At 47.5% G+C, this 14,744-nt stretch overlaps 2 protein-coding genes across 2 annotated transcripts in view; both read left to right on the forward strand.

The window, feature by feature from the left end:
• Nucleotides 1–14,744, forward strand: part of IRAG2 (inositol 1,4,5-triphosphate receptor associated 2) — a 65,781-nt gene that overhangs the window by 24,617 nt on the left and 26,420 nt on the right. The window contains exons 14-19 of the mRNA XM_056846613.1: nt 487–621; nt 1,743–1,844; nt 2,323–2,486; nt 3,787–3,901; nt 6,046–6,208; nt 12,727–12,808. Coding sequence (XP_056702591.1) covers nt 487–621; nt 1,743–1,844; nt 2,323–2,486; nt 3,787–3,901; nt 6,046–6,208; nt 12,727–12,808 — 761 coding nt within the window. The remainder of the gene's footprint in view (nt 1–486; nt 622–1,742; nt 1,845–2,322; nt 2,487–3,786; nt 3,902–6,045; nt 6,209–12,726; nt 12,809–14,744) is intronic.
• The window catches only part of ETFRF1 (electron transfer flavoprotein regulatory factor 1), a 95,239-nt gene that overhangs the window by 14,956 nt on the left and 65,539 nt on the right, over nt 1–14,744 (forward strand). The gene's annotated exons all lie outside the window — the stretch shown is intronic.

Genomic DNA, 14,744 nt, shown 5'->3' on the forward strand with positions numbered 1-14,744 from the left:
GAGATAAGTTCACCTGGAGAAAATGGCCACTTTGGCAATTGGACTCTATGGCATTGAAGTCCCTCCCCTCCCCAAACCCCGCCCTCCTCAGACTCCACCCCCAAAAACCTCCCGCCAATGGCGAAGAGGGACCTGGCAACCCCAATTATAAACCCATTTTCAGACCATTTTTGGTAACCACATATGAATCTCACAGCAATGCTAAAAGCTGTGCCCCCTTCTCAACTTGAGAGAATCTATAGGGGGTGCAATTAATAAGGACTGGAAGAAAAGCAAATCCCTTTCCTCCTATGGATCCTTGGCTTCAAAATTGGTCAGAATTCTCCAATCAGTTCAGGAAGCCAGCTTGTCCCAGGCCCTGTCAATCTATGTCTGGTCGAGATACATCCTTCAGGACAGCCGAGGAGTAGATATTTACATTCTGATAGCATCTGACCAATGTCAGGAGCTGCTTGTCCCATGCAATGTGTTTTCTTTGTTTGGAAGATCACTGGAATCGGATGGACGGCACTGGACGAATCTCTGGAAAGGGAGGTCTTACTTCTCTTGCAAGGGCCAGAACAAGTAGGGGAGAAGTTTACGACCACCATCCGCATACTGGTATGGAAAAGGATGACATCAGTAGTTAGGAATATTGGGTGAAGTGAAACTCTGGCTTTCCTAAGCTTCTTCTAGTTTCAGAGCCTTCATGAGATGTTCATGCTATCCTATTCAGGCAGGCCAAGGCTTTCTATTAAAGCGTGTTACCAGCAGTGGCCCTGTTCTGTTGTCATAGGTAAAGGTAGTCCCCTGTGCAAGCACCAGGTCATTACTGACCCATGGGGTGACTTCACATCATGACATTTACTAGGCAGACTATGTTTGTGGGGTGGTTTGCCTTCCCCAGTCACCTACACTTTTCCCCAAGCAAACTGGGCTCTCATTTTACCGACCTCAAAAGGATGGAAGGCTGAGTCAACCTTGAGCTGGCTACCTGAAACTGACTTCTATCGGGATCAAACTCAGGTCATGAGCAATGCTTTTATTGCAGTACTGCAGCTTACCACCTGCACCTACTGTTGTCATGCAAAACCATAATTCGAGTTAACTATAGTTAGTGTGCTCATCTAAACACAGGCCATTCTCCACTAACTCTCATTGGTTGTTGTTGGTGTAGGAGTGGGGAATCAAACCTGGTTCTCCAGATCAGAGTCCGCCGCTCCAAAACATCGCTCTACACCCCTACACCACGCTGGCTCTCTTAATATCTCTCTTATATCCCTTAAACGTTTGATTTAGAATTCTGCTGTTCAAGATTTAGGAATCAATGAGCTTATAAGGGAGAAAGGAAAAGAAGCTATATAGGGATAGTTGATTTTTATACCTTTTTATTCTCACCATCCTTGGGCGTGGGGGAATGGGTTGGGATTTGGACTGTACAGAAAATGTAGAGTGCTACTGGGCATTCCCCCCTTAGATTCACTTGTCTATTTGGGTATCTGAATTAAGGTCAGATTGGGGGTTTCATTCTGCGCGTATCAACTTTGATTTGGAATGGCAACTGCGGAAAAGTCCACCTGTGGACAATTGGCATAATTGGGTTAATGGGGAAACTGACTTACTTAGTCTGGATGGCAGATAGGGGACTGGATTCCATGTGCAATTCGTAACCGGTGGCTCTGCACTTGTGTGATACTCCTTATGTCTGGATAGTCTTGAAGCCTCAGTCCCGAGAGAAATGCATATGGGTCTCTTACTTGCAGCAAGAAGAACTATCCCAGGTGGAGGAGCTAGTGGGGCTTCATCTGCTACAGACGGAAGACTTGGAGACGAATAGGCAAGAAGCCTATGAGAAAAAACTGGAGGTATATATTTTCCCTTTGAGCTAGTGGTTGATTTGATATTACAGTGGTGTATGCCCGCCATATCTCCCTGCAGATTTAAACAGCGGGTTTTTATGCTTGACATAAGCTGTTGTAATATTGAGTCGGCCACTAGAGGGAGCAAAACAAGTGCGGAACAGACACCCCCCCCCCCGAAGAAACAGGAACTTACAAGCGAAGAAAATGAGAATGTGGGAAAGACAATACAATCCCTACGTGAAAAATTAGTACGTCTAGGGAGAAGGCTAGGCTAGAATCTTTCTGCCTGATATCTAATTTTCTGCATGTAGGGGTATTGGGTCATGTGAGATTAAACCTCTGCCACCCCCAAAATGTTTACTACTCCATCTTCTGTTTTGTAAGAATTGGGCCATAGTCTAAGTAAACGTATTGAGAATTGTGTCTCTAATGGAAATGAAGGATGAAAGGCCCTTTGGTTTCAAGTCTGGTGTTCATACAGGCTCTCAGGCAAGACCTGGCAAGTAAGAAAACTCTCTGGCTTCAGAAGCTCAGTCGGTTGGAGGCCCAGAAGGAATCCTTGGACAAGGAGCTGATAAAGATGGCAGGAAATCTGAAGCGAATGAGAACTGAGCAGATGCATTTAAAAAAAGAGCTGTCCTTGAGGTATTTTTACTTCCTTGTAATGGGATTTGGGGACACTGGAAACCACAAGGGAACCCTAAAGGAGCTGAAGATTCGTCCAAAGCGGCCATTTTCTCCAGTTGAAGTAGGTTGCCAGGTCCTACCTCTCCTCCGGCGGGAAACTTTTAAGGCACAGCTCGGGATCGCTCGGCAACGTGTGGACGCGCCAACGCATGTGCCACTTCTGGTCTATAACCGGAAGATCCGCCTCGCGAGAGGCCTTATACCATAAGGCCCCTCGTGAGGCGGGACTTCCGGCTGTAAACCGGAAGTGACCTGCAGCGGCTTGTGCGCGCATGCACGTTTGCCCGCCGACCGTCAGCTGGTCGACGGGCAAAGGGACAAATTGCTGGGGGTTTGCCCGCCACCACTGGGCATCTGGCAACCCTAAGTTGAACTGATCTCTATCGGCTGGAGATCGGTTGTAATAGCAGGAGATCTCCAGCTAGTACCTGGAGGTAGGCAACCTTACTGTTACAGCTGTTAGTGCCTCCTGTCCCTTTAAGTTTTACAGTGATTAGAAGCCCAGACTAATAGCTGATAGTGGGGTGTACAGAGGCCTGGTTTACCTGCTATTTCAAATTATGGATCCATTATTTCCTATGGGTGGTAGAGAGGCCAGGTCTACTCATAAGAAATAATGGCCCAGCTAGTCCAATGGGAGGAGAGGGGCCGTGGCTCAGAGGTAGAGCATCTGCTTGGCCTGCAGAAGGTCCCAGGTTCAATCCCCTGCATCACCAGTTGAAAGGACCAGGCAGTGGGTGATGTGAAAGACCTCTTCCTGAGACCCTGGAGACAGGGTTGCCAACCTGGTACTAGCTGGAGATCTCCTGCTATTACAACTGATCTCCAGCCGATAGAGATCAGTTCACCTGGAGAAAATGGCCGCTTTGGCAATTGGACTCTATGGCATTGAAGTCCCTCCCCTCCCCAAGCACCACCCTCCTCAGGTTCCGCCCCAAAAAACACCTGCCAGTGGCGAAGAGGGAACTGGCAATCCTGCCTGGAGAGCTGCTGCCTGTCAGAGTAGACTATACTGACCTTGATGGACCAAGGGTCTGATTCAGTGTAAGGCAGCTTCATGTGTTCATTTGTTGAATGGCTCTAGACCTGGCTAGGGGAACTGATCTTTGTCGTCTGGATCAGTGGTAATTCTAGGAGATCTCCAAGCCCCACCTGGAGGCTGGCAACCTTATGTGACAGCCAGTCCAGCAAGCTTGGAAAGTGGAGCCCTTAAATGCAGAATGTGTGTAACCTTTGGCTCTTACCTGACCTCCTCTAGGCAGCATGAGCTGGAATCTGCCAAGCAGCTGCAAGAAGATGCCGTTGGAGAAGGAGACCTCTTGCGATTGGCACTCCAAGAGCTGACCAAGCAACTAGAGGACACCAATATGAAGGTACGTTAAGGGCATCCATGCTGGATCCAACTAGTGGTTCTCCTAGTCCAGCATCTTGTTTGGCATGGTGCCCCACCACAGAGCCAAATCCGTAGGGTTGTCAACTCCAGGTTGGGAAACACATGAAGATTTTGGGGGTAAAGTCAGAGGAGGGCAGCGTTTGGAAAGGGGACTTCAATCCCATAGAGTCCAAGGGCCAAAGAGGCCATTTTCTCCAGGGGAACTGATTTCTATCACCTGGTGATCAGTTGTAATAGTGGGAGATCTCCAGCCACCACCTGGAGGTTGGCAACCCTCCCAATCCTGCCTTTGTCATTGCTTTCAGGAAGTGGTATTTACAGAGCTACTGCCTCTGACCATGGAGATTCCATTTAGTTGTCATAGCTATCGATGGCCTAATCACCTTTTAAAGCCATTCTAGTAGCGCCTTAAAGACCAACAAGATTTCCAGTGTAGAAGCTTTCAAGAGCCAACGCTCCTTTAATCAGAAACCAGAAGGGAGCTTTGACTCTCGAAAGCTTATATCCTGGAAATCTTGTTGATCTTCAAGGTGCTACTTGGACTTGAATCTGGCTCGTCTACTGCAGACCAACATGACTACCCACCTGAAACCATCTTAAAGCCCTATGGGGAACAGTTAAAACGCTTAGGGCTGTTTAGCTTGGAAAGAAGGTGGTTAAGGGGAGACATGACAGAGGTCTACAAAATTATGCATGGTATGGAGAGAGTGGACAGGGAGACACTTTTCTCCCTCTCTCTTAATACCAGAACACGGGGTCATCGGCTGAAGCTGGAGGGTGAGAGATTCAAAACAGATAAAAAGCAGTATTTCTTCACACGCTACATAGTTAAACTGTGGAACTCCCTGTCCCAGGATGTGGGGATGGCTGCCAACTTGGAAGGTTTTAAGAGGGGAGTGGACATGTTCATGGAGGAGAGGTCTATCCACGGCTACTAGTCAAAATGGATACTAGTCATGATGCATACCTATTCTCTCCAGGACCAGAGGAGAATGCCTAATATAATAGGTGCTGTGGAACACAGGCTGGACAATGCTGCTGCAGTCGTCTTGTTTGTGGGCTTCCTAGAGGCACCTGGTTGGCTGCAGTGTGAACAGACTGCTGGACTTGATGGGCCTGGGTCTGATCCAGCAGGGCCTTTCCTTATGTTTTTATGTAAAGCCAGCTAAACTAGCGGCCATTATTACATCCTGTGGCAGTGAATTCCACAAATTGATTGAGTGAAGGAGGATTTACTTCCAACCCAAATTTACAGCCCCGTCAACTTTGCTGGGTGACCCCCAAGTTCTAGTGTTGTAGGAGGAAGAGAGAGAAAAACTTGGCCGTGCCACTGGTACAGTTTGCATATTCTAAAAAAAAATCTCTATTTCTCTCCTTAGTCCTCTTTCCTCTAAACTAAAACGCCCCCAACTCTGTAGCCTTTCCTTACAGGGAAGTTGTTGCATATTGCTTGCACCTTTTCTGCCCTCCTTAGGCAGAACAGCGTGGTGTAGTGGTTAAGAGTGGTAGTTTTGAGTGGTGGACTCTGATCTGGAGAACCAGGTCCGACTCCCCACCCCTCCACTTGAGCAGCGGAGGCTAATCTGGTGAACTGGATTTGTTTCCCCACTCCTGCACACAAAGTCAGGTGGGTGACCTTGGGCTAGTCACAGTTCTCTTAGAGCTCTCTTAGCCCCACCCACCTCATAGGGTGTCTGTTGTGGGGAGGGGAAGGGAAGGTGATTGTAAGCCGGTTTGATTCTTGAGAAAGTCAGTATATAAAAACCAACTCTTCTTCTTCTAAGGGAGGGCGGGGGAGCCACAGCTTTATGGCCATTGGGAAGAAAGCCTGGCCCTATTACATCCTGTATGGCAAAAGCAGGAAAACGTATGCATGTCTGGGGCTTGCAAAAGTCTGCCTGCAGAGGAAGTCAGTGGAGGGGGGTTTGAAGCACCCTACACAGGAAAGCGGCTGCTTGGCACACATCTGGTTCAATATACAACCCGAACCGGCAAGTGTCAAAATGCAGAAGCTCGTCCGGCTTCTGCAGCTTCCGGACGGAGTGCAGGCGTGTTTGGTTTCATTTGCCTGTGCTCCGCACCTCGGAGGGGCTGTCTGAACCTCTGGTCTTGGGGTTCGTTCAGGTGAAGGGCCAGGAAAGCGACCTGCGTGCCGCCTGGGAGCAAACGGCAGCTTTGCAAAAGAGGCTAGAAGAGAGCGTCGCTGAGCGAAGAGAGCTCTGGGCTGCCAACGTGAGCTTGGCAAGCGCTTGCCAGGTGCTGGAAGAGACCCCAAACGAACGGAGCGGTAAGTATGCTGCATTTGCGTCCTCTTGAATGCTGCTGATGGTTGTTATAGAATCATAGTGTGGGAAGGGGCCATCCAGGCCACCTAGTCCAACCCCCTGCTCAATGCAGGATCAGCCTAGAGCATCCCTGACAAGTGCTTGTCCAGCCTCTGCTTGAAGACTGCCAGTGAGGGGGAGCTCACTACCTCCCTAGGTAGCTGATTCCACTGTCGAACAACTCTTACTGTAAAAAACTTTTTCCTGATAACCAGCTGGTACCTTTCCGCCCGCAATTTCAACCCATTATTGTGAGTCGTATACTCTGCTGCCAACAGGAACAGCTCCCCGCCCTCCTCTCAGTGACATCCCTTCAGATACTTCAAGAGAGCAGTCCTGTCCCACCTTGACCTCCTCTTCTCCAGACGAAACATTCCCAACTCCTTCAGCCTTTCCTCGCAGGGCTTGGTCTCCAGGCCACTAAAGAGACTTTCCCACGGGACCCAAAGGTGGTGGTGGGGAAACACAGAGCTTGCTATCTGGGGCTCGACTGCATGCCCTCGCTGACATGATCCTCCTCGTCGCTCTCCTCTGCACCCCCTCAATTCTGTCCACGTCCTTTTTGAAGTGAGGCCTCCAGAACTGCACACAATACTCCAGGTGTGGCCCGACCAATGCAGACTTCCCAGACTTCAGACAGCTATGATGCGCTCTGTTTATGAATTTCAAGCTGAAGGCATGCTTCATTGCCGACATGAGTGCATAAAAGCAAGGACCCCTCTCCAATGTTGTCCTTGGCAAGCTCACTTCTGCTATATAGGGTTGCCAACCTCCAGATGGGGCCTGGCTCTCTCCCAAAATTACAACTGTCTCCAGACTACTGAAGACCGTGGCTCAGCGGCAGAGCATCTTCTTGGCATGCAGAAGGTCCCAAGTCTAATTCCTGGCATCTCCAGTTCAAATAGGCTGGCCAACCACCAGGTGGGACCACCTATTCGTAAGACGGCAACCAGATGTATAAAACACGCCCCAGGCTTAGAATGTGGTTTTCATGCGGCTGTCAAAATGGGACCAAAATGGATAAAAAGGTCAAGAGATCAAACTTATCAAAGGGCTTCAGGAACAAAACAGAGCTCACCAATTTCTGGGATGCCAGAAGTGAGGGTCTGAGGCAAATTCCCTAACATAGGGAATTCCTAAAATGGACTCCCTCAAGAGCACAAAGAGCAGGTGACTTACATTATTGTAACTCGTGGGCTGTTTCATGCAGGTGGAGATGGCTCTTCATGTGCCCAGTAGGGTTGCCAACCTCCAGGTACTAGCTGGAGATCTCCTGCTATTACAACTGATCTCCAGCCAATAGAGATCCGTTCACCTGGAGAAAGTGGCCACTTTGGCAATTGGACTCTATGGCATTGAAGTCCCTCCCCAAACCCTGCCCTTCTCAGGCTCTGTCCCCAAAATCTCCCACTGGTGGCGAAGAGGGACCTGGCAACCCTAGTATCCGGGCCCCAAGCCATATAGGGCTTTAAAGTTCAGACCCAACAATCTGAACTGCATCTGAAATATGGATGCCAACCTCAAGGTGGGGCCTGGAGATCTCCTGGAATTAGATCTGATCTCCAGACTACGGAGATCCATTTCCTCTGGAGAAAATGGCTGCTTTGAAGGGAGGACTCTATGTCACTGTACCCTGCTGAGGTCCCTCCTCAGGCTCCACTCCCAGATCTCCAGGAATTTCCCAACCCAGAGTTGGCAACCCTAATCTGGGATCATGCATAACTTGGCCAGCATCTACTGATCGGTTTAATGTCTTTCTTTCCTTAGCTGATCTCGCTTTACTCAGTGAGAAACATTTTAAAGGGCTGTTAAGCAGGGTCCTTTGCCAGGTACGTAGCTCCGTTTTATGACTCATTAATTCTCAGTGGTTCTACTGGTTTTTGGATCTAGTGCTTATTTCCTGTTGGCTGCCTTACGACGCAGGAAAGGCAGGGTAGAAATCCATTAAATGTTGCTGAAATTTTAAGTTACTTTCTAGTTTACGCATTGGTTCACCTGTAGTCGCTCAACAAGTTATTTCTTCCTCCTCTGAGCTCCTTGGACAAAAGGGAGGACAGTGTGATAGGTGGGAGGGAATCTTTGTAGGGCTTGCTTTCCTAATTCATTGGTGGCTTCTTGAAGGCCTCTTTGCGGGAAGAGTCTTGTGTTCTCCATGGCTTGGTTGCCCCTCGTTTCTAACTCGCTTCGTCCTGTTTAAAAACAGAGCGGCGCGTCTGCTAACGAGAGTCCTTTTTCCAGCTTTAACTTAAACGAAGAGGGGAGTACGGAGAAGGTGAGTGCAGACCAGTCCGAGGGGGAAATGTATGTTCTAGCAGAAGTGCAACAGAAACAAAGAGCTTTCCCTTGACAAACTCGCACGCAGAGTTGAAAGACGGTAAAATGTGGCATGTCCCTGGACGACGATGCCTGGCGTTTTCTGGCTCGGTTATTCTGCAGTCAAAAAAGAAGGTGGTTCTGCGACAGGCAGACAGCTAACGTTTGGTGTATACCTAGCCGAACTACCTGAGTAGTCTAAACTTGGGATCTCTTTTACCTCTGCCTCCTAGCCATGGTCAACACTTCTGTCTCACTGTTTTCTCACCCTGCTACATCTTGCACCGTTTACTTAAAATAAACACCAGATTGGGGAAGTGGGCAGAGGGGGGAAGGGTTCACCAGGCAGCCAGGAAACATACCTTTGCCTGCGCAATGCAAACTGTTGAACAACCTGGCATGTACGTCTTGGACCATCGTCTCTACAGTTTTTCCTTATAGAACTTCTATGGCTGAAATGTCCTGTCTCCCTAACCTAGAATGTTAGTGTTTCCTTTGAATTGGTGCCAGGGTTGTTAAATGTCTGCTGGGGATGGAAAATCTTCCACCCATAACTGCCGTTGCCCACCAGGTTTGTTTTTTTTAAAGAATTTTTTTTTTCAAAATCAGCAATATTGTGACATCACAACATTGGCGATTTTGGGGGAAAAAATCAATTTTGGAGGGGGGGGAAACCTGGTGATGTCACTTCCTGGAACATCATACCATAACCGATGGAAGTGACATCACACTGGTACCAATGAACAACCACTCCTGCCCCCCTCCGTCTCTCCCATTGGTTGCTAGACCATGCCTAGCAACCCTAGTTGGTGCTGGAAATGAGAAACGTCAGCTAATGTGATCAAGTCCCTGATTGGTTTCTGTTGACAAAAGGGCTTTATTTCAACCGTAAACTGATCTGTACGAAGAGTTCTGGGGGAGGTGTGGGACAAGGGAGTTGCATCTGACATCAAGGTCCTTTTCTCCAATTTTAGAACACCTGCTGCTGTAAAGGACTTGAAACCCAAGAAACAAGTCAATTTTCTTACTTGCACCCGTCACCCACTTTAAATGGGTTCTTGCCATTGTCTCCCTTGCTAGGTAAGATCAAGCTGTCCTTCTCTTATGAAAAGCCTAAAAAAAAGCAGTTTGGAAATTAGCATGTGGGAGGTGAGGTAAAAGTCCTAACTTGAACCTGAGAGCTCTCAGGTAACCTTATATAGAAGGTCTCTCAAGTCCTAAAGCTGGCTTTGTTGCATCTAGCAGTGAGTGAAACTCTCGATGACCTGCTGTAGATGTGTGTGCGTGTGTGTTAAGTCGCTTCCGACTCATGGCGACCCTATGAATGAAAGTCCTCCAAAATGTCCTATCTTTGACAGCCTTGCTCAGATTTTGCAAATTGAAGGTTGTGGCTTCCTTTTTTGAGTCTGCTGTAGATATGTAGTTTAATTTCCTATGTTTTGAGAATTGCCTGCCTCCACTTATATCCCTGCCATGTAGGATTCTGGGGAAACAGTAGGGTAGCCAGGTCCCTCTTTGCTACTGGTGGGAGGTTTTGGGGACGGAGCATGAGGAGGGCGGGGTTTGGGAAGGGAAGGGACTTCAATGCCATAGAGTCCAATTGCCAAAGTGGCCATTTTCTCCCGGTGAACAGATCTCTATCGGCTGGAGATCAGTTGTAATAGCAGGAGCTCTCCAGCTAGTACCTGGAGGTTGGCAACCCTACTGGGCACATGAAGAACCCTTTTGTAGTTTGGACCACCTGGAGGATGGCAACCCTAGAAAGCAGGCTTGCAAATTTCCTTCCCATAATGCACAGACACTTTTGTCTTTTAACAGATGCATTGGCCCTGGACTGTCTCCGGTGGTCTTCAACGTCTAAGTCTCCTGCAAAGGCTAGAGTCCCACCTCCATCTAAAGAACAACATCTGAGAAATGGGTCAATCTTGGATGTGACATTGGAGGGAAGCAAGTAAGAGCAGTGGCTCAGTTATAAACCTCTGCCATGGTCAATAGCACCTCCAGTATGGATGGAAGTTGCTGGCAAGCTAGGGTTGCCAGCTCTGTCTTTGGAAGTTCCTGGCAAACCACCACAAACCAGTCCTTTTGTACTCCAGAGGCACAGTTCAAGAGGCTCGCTTTGACCTACAAAGACCCTGTTGCCTTGCCCCCAGTCTGACCCTATCTCTCATAGAATCATAGTCAGAAGGGACCACCAGGGTCATCTAGTCCAACCCCCTGCACAATGCAGGAAATTCACAGCTGCCTTCCCCCCACACCCCCAATGATCCCTACTCCATGCTCAGAAGATGGCCAAGATACCCTCCCTTTCATCATCTGCCTAAGGCCATAGAATCAGCATTGCTGACAGATGGCCATCTAGCCTCTGCTTCAAAAACTCCAGGGAAGCAGCGCTTACCACCTCCCCAGGAAGCCTGTTCCACTGAGGAACTGCTTTCACTGTCAGGAAGTTCTTCCTAGTGTCTAGACAGAAACTCTCTTGATTTAATTTCAACCCGCTGGTTCTGGTCCGACCTTCTAAGGCAACAGAAAACATACCTTTGGGGTGGATTGGCTTATGTCATCTCCTGCTACTACCTGGCAGTTAAGCAATCCAAATAAACACCTCTGTACCTATACCAAAGGTTAGAAAGAAAGTACAGAAAACAGCTGAAAAATGCTACTGATAGCACATTATAACAAATCTGTATTCACAATAACAAGTTGCATTCAGCCAATTGAAATGCCAGATAGTGGCAATATACAAGTACAGTTACAATTCACTCCGAGGTTGAAGTCTTCAATGAGCAGAAAAGTAAACTGGGATACGATCGTTTCAATTCTTTGAATTCTTCCTCAGTCCCGTTTCTGTACAATATGTGAAAAGTGTTACATCATAACAACAATAATCTACAATTCTTATCAATGTTAACAAAGAAATAAAATGGTTTCTTACTTACAATCATCTATGTTGGTTATTTTTCAATATAAGCTGATATAGCTTCAATCTTTCTTCATACAATTCTTAATCCTTTTGCAGGATACAAATAGCAACCACATGTGTCTTTTCACATTAATGATATCCAATTCATATAGTTGCTCAGACGAGTTTACAATATGACGTTCGCTCACAGGATACAAGCTGTAATGAATAAACTCCACTGCAAGGTAACTTAAGTCTCAGCCAGTGTGACACAACAGCAAGTTCTCAAAGAGACAGCAAGTTCTTAAAAGGACATGGTTCTTATATGAAGCATGACAAATCATTTTCTAGATTTAAGCCATTAGGCTCCAGGGAATTAAATAAATGAATAAAATATGCTTCTTTCTGTCGAAGCAGTCTCTCAGTGTCCCTTCTAGCAAAAGGATTAAGAATTGTATGAAGAAAGATTGAAGCTATATCAGCTTGTATTGAAAAATAACCAACATAGATGATTGTAAGTAAGAAAACATTTTATTTATTTGTTAACATTGATAAGAATTGTAGATTATTGATGTTATGATGTATCACTTTTCACATATTGTACAGAAACGGGACTGAGGAAGAATTCAAAGAATTGAAACGATCGTATCCCAGTTTACTTTTCTGCTCATTGAAGACTTCAACCTCGGAGTGAATTGTAACTGTACTTGTATATTGCCACTACCTGGCATTTCAATTGGCTGAATGCAACTTGTTATTGTGAATACAGATTTGTTATAATGTGCTATCAGTAGCATTTTCCAGCTATTTTCTGTACTACCTGGCAGTTGGCAACCCTAGCTGGAGATCAGTTGTAATAGCAGGAGATCTCCAGCTAGCACCTGGAGGTTGGCAACCCTATGTAAGTGCTGCCAAGGGGCTTTGGACTTATGGCGACCCTGTGAACGAATGACCTCCAAAAGGCATGGGGGAGAACACCACTTGAACTTCCTGTTTTGGGTACTGAATCGCTCCTGAATTGTGTGCAGATTGCTTGATGGTTCTTCTCTAACGCCAGAGATGGCTTTTAATGGCTTTTTGGCTGCTTTTCCTCTTGCCCCCTCCCCCACAATCCATCGTAACTTTCCACTCGCTGCTTCCGCATCACAGCCAAGGTACCTTTTTCACCTATGTAAATGCTGTAGACAAAAATATCCTCAATATGGCGAGAATGATGAAATGTAACGCTCCCGTTGCTGTATGCAAATGGCCTTATTCTGCCATCAGGTGCGAGGACTGCTCTGCGGGTCACCAGACCGATGCGGTCCTTCGTGTCTCTGGCTCAAGGATGGAAGTTGACATGGCTCAGGTTAGTTTTCTCTCTCTTTGTGAGTATGCTTAACCGATGGTGCCGCCTCTCTGGGAGGAAAGATATATAATTTTTAAGTCCCGTGGAACTTTGTGATAGGAAAGCTTCCGGAGTACTGTTAAAGAGCAGTAGCAAAATTGGACGTAGAACAATAGGCTAGCCTTAACGAATCACTTCCCATCTGTAAAGCTGTGATTTTCTTCTTTGGGGTTGGATCCAAACGGAATATTCCATCAGCAGAACCGAACTTTCCTGCCTCCTGCTTCCAGTGCAGACCACTAATCTCCATATCCAGGTGCCCCCTCAACATATTTTTGGGAGGGGCTGTGGCTCAGTGGTAGAGCCTCTGCTTGGCATGCAGAAGGTCCCAGGTTCAATCCCCGTCATCTCCAGTTAAAGGGACCAGGCAAGTAGGTGATGTGAAAGACCTCTACCTGAGACCCTGGAGAGCCACTGCCGGTCTGAGTAGACCATGCTGATTTTGATGGACCAAGGGTCTGATTCAGTATAAGGCAGCTTCATGTGTTCATTCAGTACTTTAAGCTAAGCTGGGTCGGCCCTGGTTAGCATTTGGATGGGAGACCACCAAGGAAAACCAGGGTCGCTATGTAGAGGAAGGCAATGGCAAATCACCCCTGTTAGCCTCTTGCCTTGAAAACCAAATGGGATGATCCTAATTTGGCTGCAACGCGATGGCAAAAAACAAGGAACAACATGAGCGAGAAGGAGGAGTATTATGGGAAATCGCCAGCTAGGTCTTCATCCTACCTGGACTGCGTATCACAAATGCTTTTATCCTGTTTTTTCTGGGACCACGGTGTAATGTAAGATGACACATCACTGAACGAGGGAGTCTGCTATTCTGCCACTATTTGCACATGCAGTTTGACTGGCAGTTGAATGTGTAAACCAGCAAAATGTCTGCTGAGGTTCAGGGGAAGTGTGAAATGGCGCACATGGGCAGTGAACATCCTGGCTTCATAGAACGATTGGTGGTGAACCAGTGACAGATCACAAAGCTGGCAACTGGTGGTCACCCTCGCTAGAAGACACACTGCAAGATCTGTGACTTCCTGGTTTTTCTTCGTAAGTAGCGGATGTGCTGGGGGTATTTACTTATTTATGCAGGGGTCCCTGCTGGACTGCTTCAAGGCTTCCTTTGCATTATTCATGATTTTACAGACCTTCAGATGTGACTTTGCTCTGGCCTCGTTTTTCCCTCAGTTCTAGGATCCTGTTTTAGAACAAATTTAAATACTGCTTCGAGGCAAGAGCGACGCAAATTCCCCCCAATTCCATGCATAACTCTTAACTTCGGGTTTCTCTCCCCACGCCCATTTTGGCTTCTCCCTCCCATGTGTCTGTCCTTCCCATCCAACCCTTTCCCTCAAAGCAAAACTCAGTGTGGTGTAGTGGTTAAGAACGGTGGTTTGGAGTGGTGGAGTCTGATCTGGAAAACCGGGTTTGATCCCCCACTCCTCCACATGAGCGGCGGAGGCTAATCTGGTGAACTGGATTTGTTTCCCCACTCATACACACGAAGCCAGCTGGGTGACCTTGGGCAAGTCATTCTCTCTCAGCCCCACCTACCTCACAGGGTGTCTGTTGTGGGGAGGGGAAGGGAAGGTGATTGTAAGCCGGTTTGATTCTCCCTTAAGTGGCAGAGAAAGTCAGCATATAAAAACCAACTCTTCTTCTTCTTCCTCAAAAGAGAGAGTTAAACCATCATGAAATGTGCAGGAAGACCCTGAAGAGAGGCTGCAAAGGTTGGAAGGCAGCTCCCAAGAGGGAGCTGTTGAAGAAAGGTGGGGAGGAATACCCAGCAAAAGCACACGCAGCCCCTTTAAGAGCTGACCCGCCCCCTCCAAGTCAAGTGCAACAAGGCTGCGTTTTCAAGGGGAGGGACTCAGAAGCTCCATGATTCACTGGGGGTGCC

This window comes from Euleptes europaea, chromosome 3 (genome assembly GCF_029931775.1).
Source record: "Euleptes europaea isolate rEulEur1 chromosome 3, rEulEur1.hap1, whole genome shotgun sequence".
Classification (NCBI taxonomy): domain Eukaryota; kingdom Metazoa; phylum Chordata; class Lepidosauria; order Squamata; family Sphaerodactylidae; genus Euleptes; species Euleptes europaea.